This window comes from Dipodomys ordii, unplaced genomic scaffold (assembly GCF_000151885.1).
Source record: "Dipodomys ordii isolate 6190 unplaced genomic scaffold, Dord_2.0 Scaffold4, whole genome shotgun sequence".
Taxonomy (NCBI): Eukaryota; Metazoa; Chordata; class Mammalia; order Rodentia; family Heteromyidae; genus Dipodomys; species Dipodomys ordii.
In genome coordinates, this window is record NW_012267220.1 from 28,289,478 (window position 1) to 28,303,774 (window position 14,297).

At 47.2% G+C, this 14,297-nt stretch overlaps 1 protein-coding gene across 3 annotated transcripts; it reads right to left on the minus strand.

Annotated features, from left to right (window-relative positions):
- Positions 1-6,224: 6,224 nt before the first annotated feature.
- On the minus strand, positions 6,225-13,720 carry Dusp26 (dual specificity phosphatase 26 (putative)). Of its 3 annotated transcripts, XM_013025159.1 has the most exons (5): positions 13,656-13,719; positions 11,955-11,996; positions 11,474-11,759; positions 9,439-9,653; positions 6,225-7,032 (listed from the first exon to the last, which is right to left on the minus strand). In XM_013025159.1, exons 3-5 carry the CDS (start codon positions 11,692-11,694, stop codon positions 6,833-6,835), a joined length of 636 nt encoding a protein of 211 aa, XP_012880613.1. In that variant the 5' UTR covers positions 11,695-11,759; positions 11,955-11,996; positions 13,656-13,719; the 3' UTR covers positions 6,225-6,832. The 3 variants fall into 3 exon arrangements, with proteins under 3 accessions (XP_012880613.1, XP_012880630.1, XP_012880623.1); XM_013025176.1 differs by lacking the exon at positions 11,955-11,996 and having other exon boundaries at positions 13,656-13,720; XM_013025169.1 differs by lacking the exon at positions 13,656-13,719 and having other exon boundaries at positions 11,955-12,016.
- Between the last annotated feature and the right edge of the window lie 577 nt (positions 13,721-14,297).

The window sequence follows — 14,297 nt, forward strand, 5'->3', positions numbered from 1 at the left end:
TAGGCCTATGCATTGTCCCTCAGCTCTTCAGATCAAGGCAAGTGCTCTACCACTTGAGCCACAGTGCCACTAAGGTTCTATAAGTAGGGTCCCAAGTTTATTGTCACTTACTGATATTGAGAGATGAGGAGACCTTCAAGAGATGGATTTCTAAGCTGGGTGCCATTGGCTCATGCCTGTAATCCTAGTTACTCAGAAGGCAGAAAGCTGAGGATTGGAGTTTGAAGTCAGCCTGGGCAGGGAAGTCAATGAGACTCTTATCTTCAATTAACCACCAAAGAACCAAAAGTGGAGCTGTGGCTCAAGTGGAGGAATGCTAGCCTTGAGCATCAAAGCTCAGGAGTAGTATCTCCAATCCCTTGTTCAAGCCCCAGGGCAGGCACAGAAAAACAGAAGCAAACAAATAAAAACCCCAACCATGCTTGACTCCTGACTCACTGCCTGGGATTCTAGTCTCACCATGGGATCTCATGCTGTCTCATGTGCTTCCACCAGGACATCATCCACCATGATATGATACCCCATCATATGATACAGCCAATGGGGCCCAGCTGTAGGTCAAACCACAGGATCCATCAGATCTTGGATGTTGGGTCTCCTGAACTAAAGAGACTTCTTTACTTTTCTTTTTTGCTGGTCTTGGGGCTTGAATTTAGGGCCTGGGTGCTGTCCCTACGCCTCTTGGTGCTCAAGACTAATGGTTTACTACTTGAGCCAGAGAGCTCCAGTTTTCTGTTGGTTAATTGGAGATAAGAGTCCCACAGGACTTTCCTGCCAGGGCTGGCTTGGAACCAGGATCTTCAGATCTCAGACTCCTAACTAGCTAGGATTACAGGTGTGATCCACTGGCACCCAGCTGAGTCTTCTTTTCTTTATAAAATATTTGGCTTCACATTATTTACCATAGCTAAGATAGGGAACCAACCCAGCTGCCCCTCAGTAGATGAATGGATAAAGAAAATGTGGTATATATACACAATGGAATTCTATGCCTCCAAAGAATGACATTGCCCCATTTGTTAGGAAATGGAAAGGCTTGGAAAAAATTAAAGAAACATAGGTCCCATGGTTTCCCTTATTTGCAATATCTAGTATATGTATGAGTCAAGCAGAAAAGGTCAGATAATGTGATGTTAGGAAAATGAATCCTAAGATAGGTATTCAAATGTTTTTTTTCTTTCATGCATGTGTTTCTAACGCATTTATAAGATTATCTCTTTGTTGCTTTGTATGTCCCTCCCCCACAGTATAACCCCTGCTTTCACTATATTTGATGTCAGTATAACTTGTGGAGGAGATGGGGAGAAACAAGTCATTTAAGGATACAGGTGGACCTGTTGCAACAATGAGAAGTACAAGTTGTCATGTCGAAAACGAACTTTACAACTTTGGTGTGGGGGGGAGGGGGGGAAGGGGGGAAAATTGGGTGGGGGGGCGGGGGGAGGCTGGGAGGGATGTGAAGGGTAAACAAAGGAGGAGGCTGCAATGTTTGGTAAGAAATGTACTCATTATATTGCCATGTAATTGTAACCCCTCTGTACAGTATGTCCACAAAAAATAAAAAAAGAAATGTACTCATTATCTTGCCCATCTAATTGTAACCCCTCTGTACAATATTTTCACAATAAAAAATAAATAAAAATTTTAAAAAAAGTTTAAAAAATATTTGGCTTCAGGGATTTGCTGTAGCAACAGAAAGTCAATTATATACCAGCTAAAGTGGCATATTCTGATTCAGGGATTAGCAATATAATAGGACCTTCTTTAAAATTGTTGGTCTTTAAAAAAAAGTTGGATCTTCTGATCTTTCCCCTCAGAAATCTATGACAAACAGGCTTTGTAATGTGGTCTATTCTTTCAGTATTCTATTTTCCTTTTTTTTTTTTCATAAGTCTACTGCTGCTGGAACCCTGGGCCTGATGTATGTTAGGCCAGCACTCTTATCACCGAGCTATATACTTCCTGTCCTAAATTTCCTTTTCTTTAAAACATCTGTTTAAAGCCTCTCGGGAGCAGCAATGTAGAGTTTTCTAGACCCAGTGCAATTCTGGCCTGTTTTGTTCTAACTTCATCTACTACTCTAGGGCTTAGAAGCAGCCGTTTTCTCTTAGTGATGCTCCCTCTGGCATTTCCCAGCTGGGACTGGTTTCAGAGGTGAAGGACCAGATACACAGGTCCCTCTACCTCCCTGGAGACAGCAAAATATCTAAGGCTTGCCTGCCTGCCTCTCGGGCTTGAGCCAATGCTGCAGAGGTGGAGGAGGCTGGAGGGACCCAGGAAGGAGAATAGGGACAGAAAGGAGAGAGAAGGTGGAGGTTCCACCAGCTGGAGGCAAAAATCAGCAGCTGACATAATAACCACCTTTCTTCAGGCTGATTTTCAGATCCTTTGCTTGGATGTAAATGGCCAATGACCCATGACTGAAATAGAAGCCAGACGTTGAACGTCAGTTTTGGTAAGTAGAAAGTAGAAAGGCTCACTTGTGCCAGGTGTCATGCGAAGCCTTGCTGGAGAGTGATTCTGGGTCTATCTGTGTGATGACCCAGCTACTGACCCTGTCTTCTCCCCTTGGGTTAAACAGGTCCCTTTAGAAGACTGGCAGTATGTAGGAAAGAGGTAAATCTCCAAATCAACAGATATCTCTGAATGTAAACAAGCAAAGCCAGTGAAACTAGAGCTGCCAATCTTGTGGTCTGGGTTAAGTCCAGACACCCACTCCTATACGTACAACTGGAAATGGAGTTGGAGGGAAAATGTAGAATGAGGTTAAACTTGGACGGGCCAGGTTTAAATTCCAGCTTACTATTTCAATGTCCTTGAGAAAATTAGTTGATCTCCAGCTCTCTGTTCCTAAGCAATGGTGCACACATCTACTTCTCATGGGGCTTCTGAGAATTAAATGAATATCTATAAAGAGAAAATGCCTAGATAGAACAATGAAATGATGTTAGTAAATAATAAGACATAGCTGGGCACCAGTGGCTTACATCTGTAAACCCAGCTACCCAGGAGGCTAAGATTCAAAGACTGAGGTTCAAAGCCAGTCTGGGCAGGAAAAGCCATGAGACTCTCTGTTTTATTTTGTTTTTGCTGCTCCTGGGGCTTGAACTCTGGGCATGGACCCTGTCCCTGAGCCCCTTTGTGCTCAGGCTAGCATTCTACCACTCAAGCCACAGTGCCACTTCCAACTTTTTCTGAGTAGTTTATTGGAGATAAGAGTGTAATTGACTTTCCTGCTTGGGCTGGTTTCAAACCATGATCCTCAGATCTCAGCCTCCTGAGTAGCTAGGATTACAGGTATGAGCCATCAGTGCCCAGCTACCAAGAGACTCATCTCTAATTAACCCCAGAAGCCAAAAGTGAAGCTGTGGCTCAAAGTGGTAGAGCACTATCCTTGAGCATTAAAGCTTAGGAACAGCGCTCAGGCACACATGCACACACACACACACACACACACACACACACACACACACACGAATAATGCAATATATAAATTATAAACTGCTCTGAGAAGATAATCTTAAGTCTGTTCTTGGATCAAATATATTTTAGTAGCTATATTTCTCTACTTGAAGTTAGAATTAAATTCTCAAGTTATTTATCATGAATAGAGTCTAGGACACATTCCAACTGAGCAAATTGCAGTGTGATTATTAACTTATCATAGCAGTAGTACATGTCTTACACAAAGACAAAGAAAGCGATGACAAATCTACCACATGCTGTACTGGTATAATGGTGGTTACAATGGGTTCTCCTAAGAGCCTGAGTTACTTTTGACTTATTGTTCTTTTCAGGGCCTCATGCTAGGCAAGTGCTCTACCACTGAACTACAGCCTCAGCCCTTGAATTTTTTTTTATTTTTTTGGGCCAGTTGTGGGGCTTGAACTAAGGGCCTGGGCACTATCCCTGAGCTTCTTTTGTTCAAGGCTAGCACCCTACCACTTAAGCCACTTCCAGGTTTTTCTGTTTATGTGGTACTGAGGAATTGAACCCAGGGCTTCATGCATTCTAGGCAAACACTCTACCACCAAGTCACATTCCTAGCCCCTTGAATTCTTTTTAGTTATCCTTAAAGTCCTATGGCTCAAGGTTCTGATAAGGGAAAGACTTTTTTTTTTTTAATTAGAATCAACACTGAAATTCAAGGCTTCAGTCTGTCTCTAGTAAATTCATCCTTCAACAGTGATTACCTTATTATCCATAGTCAATAAGACTTCTGGCTTTCTCTCTTACAAATCTAGCCTGGAGCATGGAGAGTTGCAAATTCTGAGAGATCTGGAGTTCTAGGTACCATAAGTAGGAAGAGATGCCAGGCTTGGCAGGGCTAGTGAGAAAACCAGAAATATGACAAATATAGACTGTTTGGAACAAACAGAGCTGTTAGGCTGAAAGTAGGGCAGAAGAGAACCAGGAGACTTGGCTTCCAACCAGGAGGAGGACAGAGCAAGTGAATGAATGCTTATCAAATATCAACTGTTTTTCTCTCTCTCCCTCTCTCTCCCCTGGAGATTGAACCTGGGTCTTTCATATATTACAGCATAAACCCTTCATCTAATTAGATGATAGTATCATATAGAAATAACTACTGCCAGTAAATAGATTGGCCATAAGTAGATTGGTGATTTGCACAGCTGTAGTGGGTGTGAACTTTGGGCAGGTCAGGCGCCTAGGAGCTCAGACTATTCAGATGTGTTGCACCACAACTGCAAAATGAGTGCATTATACAGGTGTAAGGCAGAGATGGCAAAGTGGCATGGGACTAATGTGGTAGCTCCCTGTCATTAGAGTTGTTCAGTTAAATGCATAGTGATGTCATGTGTTAGTGCTTCACTGGAGAGTGGAAATGGATGATTTTTTTTTTTGGGTCCGGTTGTGGGGCCTGAACTCTGGGCCTGGGCACTGTCCCTCAGCTCTTCAGCTCAAGGCTAGCGCTCTACCACTTGAGCCACAGCGCCACTTCCGGCTTTTTTCTTTTTGCTTATGTGGTACTGAGGAACCGAACCCAGGGCCTTAGGCATGCAAGGCAAGTGCTCTACCACTGAGCCACCTTCCCAGCCGAAATGGATGATTTGTGAAGGTGCCTTCCTAGTTTGGAATTCTATCCTTTGGGGTGGTTCATACTCTAGATAAATCATTTATACCTAAACAAATTTACTCTTACTTTTCACTTCCATTCTACCTCTTTCCCATATGGATGGGAATTCTCTTTTATTTATTTATTATTTATTTTTGCTAGTCTTAAGGAATTCTCTTTTATTTTTTTTTATTGTGAAAATACTGTACAGAGGGGTTACAATTACATGAGCAAGGTAATAAGTACATTTCTTTCTTTTTTTGGGGGGGGGGTCCGGTCATGGGGCCTGAACTCTGGGCCTGGGTGCTGTCCCTCAGCTCTTCAGCTCAAGGATAGCGCTCTACCACTTGAGCCACAGCACCACTTCTGGTTTTTTTCTTTTTGCTTATGTGGTGCTGAGGAATCGAACCCAGGGCCTCGAGCATGCAAGGCAAGCGCTCTACCACTGAGCCACCTTCCCAGCCCCATGAGTACATTTCTTATCAAGCATTGTTGCCTCCTCCTTTGTTTCTCCTTACCATCCCTGCCCATCTCCTCCCTCCCCCACCCCGAATTCTCTTTTAAAGGAGGGATGTGTGGCAGTTAGGCAGTTGGGATAATAACAGTCATTAGGTCCAGTTTTTGTGTAAGTTTACTAAGGAGATGGAGTTACATTCCTCTGAGTAAACTATGAGGATTACCCAATTGCATTATCTTGTTCCTGAACATTAAAACATTAAATACATTGTTACCAGGGGAAAAAACCCACCTAAATATAAGAGATTTGGGGCTGAGTGAATTTAAGAATTAATAGTCTGTTTTCTCTTCAGAATGAGGACTTGGGGCCAAAGATCTATTGTTAGCTTGGGAAGTGAAGGATCCATTCTATGCAGTGGCTGCAGACGAGTTTTTATTTTTTTATTGGTCCTCTGCTGCCTCACTGTGGACTAGTTGGAAATAACAGCTCACGATTTCATAGGGTTCCTTAAAAAGTGGGGAAGGAATTTATCATGGAAATGAGGGGTTCACAAACCAGAGTTACACCATATATGGCTGGGATTCCCAGAAGATAGGTACAGAAGTCTCTTAAACTGCCAATGACATCAAGAAACTGTCTTCTTTTCCACAATCTTTATTTTCTCTCCAGACATCTGCACCCAATAAACAATGACTGTCTAACAAGCCCCATCCGCCCCCCCCCCCCGTCAAACACCTCACTCATTCTTTTGGCCACGAGCAGATAAGTGCCAGTGGGTATCAGGACAACTGTCCCTTAGCTCTTCTTCCTGTACTTGGAGTAACAAGACTCTCTGACATTGAGGCTTTTCCCAGAATCATGTCTTCATCTATCTTTAAGCTATGCTCTCCATACAACTACACACACCTACCTTGGTGCTTGCCCATCCCTGACTCCCTGCCCAGGCACAGGACAGAGATGACCCTTCTGTTTTATTAAGCGAGAGAAGGGAACAAGTGAACACAAAGAAAGGAAGGGACTAAAAGTCACTTGGCATATTTTAGCTGGAATTCAGCAGTGCCCCAATCCCAGGACCATCTTTCACCAATAGTCTAGCTGCTTCCTCTCCTGGTCAGTACCCCCATGGAGTGCCCAGTCACCACAATGCTCCCACAAGAAGTGACAGTGGCTGGGGCCCTCCATTCTCCAGCCACCAGGGAAGTACAGGTTATGTGGCTCTCTGCTATCTGCCCACCTGGGCCTCCTCTCTTCTCCTCTCTCCTACCCACAGGCCTGGCCTGACCTCCCTTCCTCTCCCTTCATGCCTCCAGACCCTGCCGCAGCCTGCGGTCCAGGGCCAGGAGCTGCCTCAGGAAGCCCCGGTTGGGGATGATGCCTCGGTGGTCTTTTACTTTCTTGATGGCCTCCACCAGGGTGAAGTGGTGGTACAGCATGAGGTAGGCCAGCACCAGGGTGGCCGACCGGCTCACACCCACAGCGCAGTGCACCAGAATCTTCCCTGTGGGGAGACAAAGAGATAGCTGAGATGGGGTGATGGGGAGGGAGACCTGGACAGGTGAATAGAAACACAGCAAGCTGCTTGCCACCTGTCCTCCTAGCGGCTCAGGAGGCTGAGATCTGAAGATCCCAATTCCAAGCCAGATTGCGCAGGAAATTCCCTGTGAAACTCTTACCTCCAATAAACTACTCAAAAAAAGCCGGAAGTGGCAGTGTAGCTCAAGTTGGTAAAGTACTAGCCTTGAGCACAAAGAGGCTCAGGGACAGCACCCAGACCCTGAGTTTAAGCCCCAGGATAGGAAAAAAGAAAGTAAAAGAAAAGGAAAGGAAAGGAAAGAAAGTTAGGTAAGCAGAGGTTCATGAAGACAGAAATGGCTGCAAATGAATTATATTTCTTAGTATCCGCAGATACTGGACTGTGGTAGAGCCTAGGCCTGGTATGGGCAAGGCCTTGGCTTAATTTCACAGCAATAATACTAACAACAGCAAGACAGGAATGCAGAGCCCTGTAAAGGGATGAGGCCTCTGAGAACAGGGCAGAGGAGACACACAGCTCAGTGTCCATAGAGACCCACCGTGATGCAAGACCAGGCTTGGCCTAAAGTTTCAGTTGATAGTTTCTGAGTCTGTCAATAGGAAACACTCTTGAGTTGAACCTGGCCTATCTTCAGTCTTTCCTGTACTTTTTTTTTTTTGCCAGTCCTGAGGCTTGAACTCAGGGCCTGAGCACTATCTCTGAGCGTCTTTTGCTCACAGCTAGTACCCTACCACTAGAGCCAAAGCATCACTTCTTCTTTTTCTTTTCTTTCTTTCTTTCTTTCTTTTTTTTGGGTCCAGTTGTGGGGCCTGAACTCTGGGCCTGGGCACTGTCCCTCAGCTCTTCAGCTCAAGGCTAGCGCTCTACCACCGGAGCCACGGCGCCACTTCTGGCTTTTTTCTTTTTGCTTATGTGGTGCTGAGGAATCAAACCCAGGGCCTCGAGCATGCAAGGCAAGCACTCTACCACTGAGCCACCTTCCCAGCCCTACTTCTGGCTTTTACTGTGTATGTAGTACTAAGGAATTGAACCCAGGGCTTCATTCATGCTAGGCAAGCACTCTACCACTAAGCTACATTCCCAGCCTATCTTATCCCTTCTTTTATCTTTTTAAAAAAACATTCCAAATATGTATAACCAACAAACGTGGTGTTCTTTGTGTTTTGAGAATAAGTTTTTCTATGTTGCCAAGTCTGACCCAACACTCCTGTGTTCAGTAAATCCGTCAACTTCAGACTCCCAAGTAGCTAAACTACCACTCCTGCCCCTCCCACACTCCTATCCTGAAGTTTCTCTCAACCATTTCATATATCCATAAAACCATTATATACATACAGTGGATAAGAATAAAAACATAATATATGCTTTATTTTACATCATACATACATATAATATATACATTTAATGTATGTGTAATACATAGAAACTTTAATATGTTATATGTATATATAATATGTATATTTGCTGGTATTTGGGTTTGACCTTGGGCCTTGAGTTTGCCTGTTCAACTGACACTACCACTTGAACCACACCTCCAGCTTTTTGCTGCCTACTTTGGAGGTAGAGTCTTACAGGACATTTTTGCTGGGGCTGGCTTTGAACTGTGATCCTCTGGATTTCAGCTTTTTCCTGAGTAGCTAGGATTATAGGCATAAGTCACTGGAAAATGGTTCATTTATTATTTACATAAACAATCATTCCTTGGTATTTGGGAAGATTGGTTCTAGGATCTCCAGCAGATAGCAAAAATTAGTGGATACCTCAAGTCCCTCCCTGTATATAAAAAGGCAACAATATGAACATATAACCTGTATACATCTTCCCATATACTTTAAATCATTTCTAGATGATGTATAATTAATACAAAGCAAATGCTATGCTACCAACTGTTACACTGTACAGATGCAGAATACATATATATATATATATATATATATATATATTTTTTTTTTTTTTTTTGAGTGCTGGTACTGGGCCTGAACTCAGGGCTTCACATTCTTGCTTGGCTTCTTTGCTTAAGGCTGGAGGAGCTCTACCACTTGAATCACTTTCACTTCCACCTTTTGGGTGGTTAGAGATAAGAGTCTCACAGACTTTCCTGCCCGGGCTGGCTTTAAACTGCGATCCTCAGATCTCAGCCTCCTAAGTAGCTAGGATTACAGGCGTGAGCCACCGCTGCTTGATTCCTCCTTGTCTTTTCCTTGTATTGCCTAGATACACCACGGTCACAAGAACCATGTACTTCCCTTAACATTCTATTGGGAATATTTTGGTCCTCTTGCTGACATCTCTCCCCATGCTTGAACCTGGGGCTTCTCCGGAACTCCAGGTCCCCTCAGCTCTTCTCCCCTTCCTGCTTTCCCTCCTTACCTCCTGGCTGGCTCAGGGCTCGGTGGATGAAGTCAGCGGCTGCCTGGAAGTGGATGCTCATATCAAAGGCTGGCGAGTCGTGTGCCTCCACCCCCAGGTAGCGGATGCCCAGCCCCTCATAGGCCTCCGGTGTGCCTCGCCACCTGTTGTGGGAGGCATTGAGAACGTGGGTGATTCCCAGGCGACGAAGCTCACGGCGGTTGTTGGCCATGTCCCTATTGGGCAGAGGTCAGGGGAGGGGGGAAAGAACAGGGGTCAGGCAAGTTTTTGGCTTAGTTTCCATCATTGGCTTCCATTTCCTACTGTATTGACTTTTGATTCCTCAGAAGAGAGAAAGGAGGATAGGGTCTCTCACCCTATGAGCAGTATTAGGACTTAAGTCCAGTACAGGTGGCTCATGCCTGTAATTCTAGCTACTCAGAAAGCTGAGATCTGAGGATGGTGGTTCAAAGCCAGCCAGAGCAGGAAAGTCTGTGAGACTCTCATTTGCATGCAACTACCGCAACACTGGAAGTAGAGCTAGGGGTCAAGAGGTAAAGAGCTAAGTTAAAGCCCCAGGACTGGTACAAAATAAACAAAAATGGGATGGGGTGACAATAGTCATCGAACAATATCTCCAGTGCCTAGAGAAAGCAAAATTCAATCTGCATGGCTTTCAACTGCAGGGGGACCCAAAGGATGGAAGTTGCAAGGAACCAGATTCCTGTTTGACACAACTAAATTTATACTAACAGTGGATCTGCTGGAAGAGAGCTGACACGCCTTGGGACAGTGATTTTCCTGTCATCAGGTGTTAAAGCAGAGAGAGGGATCATGGTGCAGGCCTGGGTATGGCTGAGTATATGAGGACCACACCTACATCTTTAAGTTCTCTGGTAGGGTCAGTGGTGCAGTTTAAAGTGTAGTGTATACTTAGGATGTGCAATGCCCCGGGTTCAGTCCCCAGCACCAAAAAATAATTACAAATACATTTTTGTAGTATCCCTGCTAATATTCTTCATCTTTGCATTGTTGCTGTTTATTTCAGAAGAGTCTCCTTAGGTAGCCTAAGCTGGCCTGGAATTGTAGAACTTCCTATTTTAGCCTCCCGTGTTACTGGGATTACAGGCATGATCCCCCTACCTGGCTTCCTGTGAATCTTGAGGTTATATGGTTCTGACATTTGTTTCCACACCTAACTCCCCGTTACTTTATAATCTCATTGACACCTGGAATCCTCCTTGGTTTGGCTAGTCATTTAATGGCTCATATTTACCCTATTTTACAACGTCACCTTCAAATGTTGATCTAGACCATACCCTCTCAGCTTTTGGGTAGGTCCAAGAGTCAGATATCAGCACAATTCGTCCATGCAGTACAAACTCCTTAAGTGAGATGAATATTGAACTTGACCCTCCAGGTCCTGACTCTGCTATCTATGACACATAGGAACTTGGGCCAGTCACAACTTCCCTGAATGTCAGTTTCCTCGGGTGTAACCTGGGAAGTGTGAGGTAGAAGAACTCCTACCTTGCTTGTGAGGCCGTTATGAAGGTTAAGAATGAAAATTCACACGGAACTATCTACCTACATGAAAGCCATGAGCAGGACAAGCAGAGGCCTCTCCTCTTATGCTGCTCATTTCTCAAAGGCTCACCTTGAAGCTCTGCACACTGGGATTTACCTGGTCTCTAGATGACCCAGCTTGAAACCCCTCCAGCTTCCCACCTCCCACTCCTGTCCCAGAGAGCACCTTTTCCAGAGCTATGAGAGCAATTAGCCTGGTACATAGCACTGGCATTCAATACCAGACATTTGCTAAAAGAATACCAAAAGGACAGAATTTTTCCTGACCAGAGTTGTATAATTCAATAATCCTGCCTAAACTCACCCAAGTCCTCCAGCCTCTATTCTCTGCCTAAGGGTCTCTCTCTTCAGTCCTTAAGCTGAAATGAACAGTGCAAGTCAGCCTCTGTCTGTCTGTCTGTCTCTGTCTCTGTCTCTCTCCCTCCTTCCCACATGCCCTTGGCCAAGCCTCCATCTCCCTGATACGTACTGGTCTCCAAGGTAAAGGCCTGGCCAGACCTCATCAGCATGGTTACAGGCAGTCTTGCCGGTGTAGAGGAGCCTCTCCAACTCGAAGACGTTGAGGAAGGGATGTTGAACGGTGGGCATCTCCTCCAGGCTCCCTCTGGTACGAACAGGAGACCTGGAGCTACTCCGGGAGAAGCGGGCCATAAAAGTCATGGAAGCCCAGAGCCAGTTACCAGGACACATCTTAGAGGCTCAGTTGCTGTCTGGGTGCGGTGGTGAGGATGGGGTTGATCACCAGGTAGCTGTTGCTGGAAGGAGAGGGGGTGTGAGACACACTTGAGTGACTCCCAGAGCAGGTGTTTCCCATTTTGCCAGCTGGGCCTGGCCCTGGGGAGAAGATCCTCAGGAGAGGTAAGGCTAGGTGGGGTTGATCCCCCCCAACTCTCCCCCCCACTTCCTCCCCACCCCTCCTCCCGCTCCGGGGTGGGGGCTTCTAGAATTACCTTCTTCAGCTGTGGCAGCTCCTTCTTCTGAGCTCTTTGGCTCTGCCAGGCAAGGAGGTGGAAGGGTCACATGTCCTTGTTTACAGAAAGAGGGAGCTGCCCAGCTGCTGAGTTTCTGCTCCACTGCCCCACCCGTACTGCCAACACACACACACACACACACACACACACACACACACGACATTTGGGTGCCTGTACACAGGGCTGGGCTTTTGCCAGTCAGAATCTGGGTCTCATCTACCCAGGAGGGGCTACAGATGAAGAGTTTAGGGAGCTGGTGCTGGGTGGGAGGGGCTTTGGACCCATCCAGAAGGAATTATCAAAAGACAATGGCAGCTGGGGCAGCTGGGGCCATGACACATGCCAGTCCTTCTAACTAGGTGCCAGAGCAGTGAAGTATCTTAACCCATTCCTGTCCTAAAAGCCTCAAAGATAAGCCAGTGTGGGAAGTGGGTATAAAGGTTTGGGGATGGACAGGGAAAAGAAAGTCTGGGAATTAGTGGAAGCTATGAGCACCCATGGATGTGTACAACAGGTAGAAAGAACTCTGCTTTCATGGAGCCTCATCTCTGATGTGGGGTTGTGAGTTTGAGAGTGACTGAAGCCGAGTGGGCCCTGGGAGGAGCAGAGGCCAGAGGCCTGGGGAGGGAGAAGGAAAGGGAAGTGAGGGGTCCTGCAGGCCCAGGGCTTAGAGGTCAGGATTGCCAGCTGTTAGGAATCCCGGTACTTGGGGACCACCAGTCCTTCTCCAAGTGGAGCGCTGCTGTGCTAAGCCGTCGCCACAGGTCAGCCCCTGAAGCGTGTGTATGCCTTGCACAAGATGGCAAACCCACAGCCCTCTTCCCCATGCGCCCAGGGCGCTGCGTGTTGGAGAGGATGGGCTCAGCCGCAGCACCCTCCCACTTCCCTCCCTGCCTTCTGCAGCCAGCACATCCAATGTCCACCAGTGAGAGGCCATTTTTGTCCATGACCACAGGGTCCCCATGCTACACTGTCAGCCAGGCCCGGGTCTCCTTTCCTCCAGGCCAGGAGAGACCAAGCACCAGCACGCACAGGACCTCAGAAGTAGAGGTTTGGGGGAATCACGACTAAGTGACAGAAGATTCCATATTCAGGTATTTGGGGATATATTATTATTATTATTGCTATTATTTTCTATGTCTGGGATATAATAAACACAGAAATACAGCTCTATGACCTCCATCAGCACTCCTTTCCACCATTAGCTCCCCCTCCCACCTCTCACTATCTCTTTCCTCCAAGTCTGGAGATCCCATCCCCTCCTCCCCTTTTTTTTTCTTTTCTTAAGCAACCTTTCCTCCTCATGCATTCTGCCATCTCCACGCTGGTGGAACGCAGGGGGGGGGGGAGGCGGGAAGGAGACCAGATGAACCTCTGTCTCTGCTGGGGATGGCGGTGGAGGGGCCCTCTCTCTGTCCTCGGAATACACACCCCTGGGCATCGTCCAATCTCCTCTGGCTCCCTTCCCCGCCGCCGTCCTGCTCCTAACAGGTTCATGGCTGCTGTTGCCCAAGCGCTTTGCCTATCCAGACAGCCCGGCGCAGCGGGGGGAGCCCGCTGCGGTGGGCGCCCTGTTCCGCTGCTGCGGCGGACTACGATGTCCATCACCCCGATCAATCGATCGCGCGCCCCTCCCCAGCCCAGGCGAGGCCGCAGGGAAGGCACGCGGGCCCCTCTAACCTGTTTGCGCGCCTCGGTGCGCTGCGTTTAGTTCCCGCGGAGGATGGCAGGCGCAGGCCACCCCAAGGCCATGACTCTCCCGCAACGTCGCCACCACCTCCACCACCACCACCACCACCCGGGGTTGCTGCTGCTGCTGCTGGCGCCGCCGCCTTCGCCACCGGAGCCCTCTGACGGATTAGCATCTATTTTTAAGCCCTGACACAGGCATGGAAGCAGGGTTCACAGCGCGGCGTGCGTCGCTGACTTACAGGGACGCCGTCTCACACTGGGTGGTGGGAGCCGCCACGCAGCGTGGGCGCACCGCACCCCTCCCAGCCCGCCCCTGTTTCCAGACCAGACAGACCCACGTAGTCACAGCAGCACCGCCTGGAAGGCTCGCCCCTGTGTTGTCAGAGCCAGCCAATTGCAAAGCATCGTGCCCAAAGATTCCCACGTCCCCCCTCCCCCCAGGCAGGCCCGCACACACTCCTCCCAGAGAGGGTGGAACAGTGAACTACACCCATCTAGCTGAGCATCCTTAAAGCGCAGGGATAGTGACTCTGTTACCCTGACTAGCATCTGTCCTAGGCCAAAAGTCTATGAGGCACAAGGGCTGTCTTCACTTTAGGGAGGAGTCCATGTGAACACAGATAGGCTAAG

What these genes read in the sequence shown, in the direction of transcription:
- Dusp26 (XM_013025176.1), bottom strand. Translation starts at nt 11,694, where the DNA reads ATGTGTCCTGGTAACTGGCTCTGGGCTTCCATGACTTTTATGGCCCGC. An exon ending in GGCCTTTACCTTGGAGACCA is followed by an intron (nt 9,654 to 11,473) that starts GTACGTATCAGG and finishes TCTGCCCAATAG; the next exon opens with GGACATGGCCAACAACCGCC. An exon ending in AGCCCTGAGCCAGCCAGGAG is followed by an intron (nt 7,033 to 9,438) that starts GTAAGGAGGGAA and finishes GTCTCCCCACAG; the next exon opens with GGAAGATTCTGGTGCACTGC.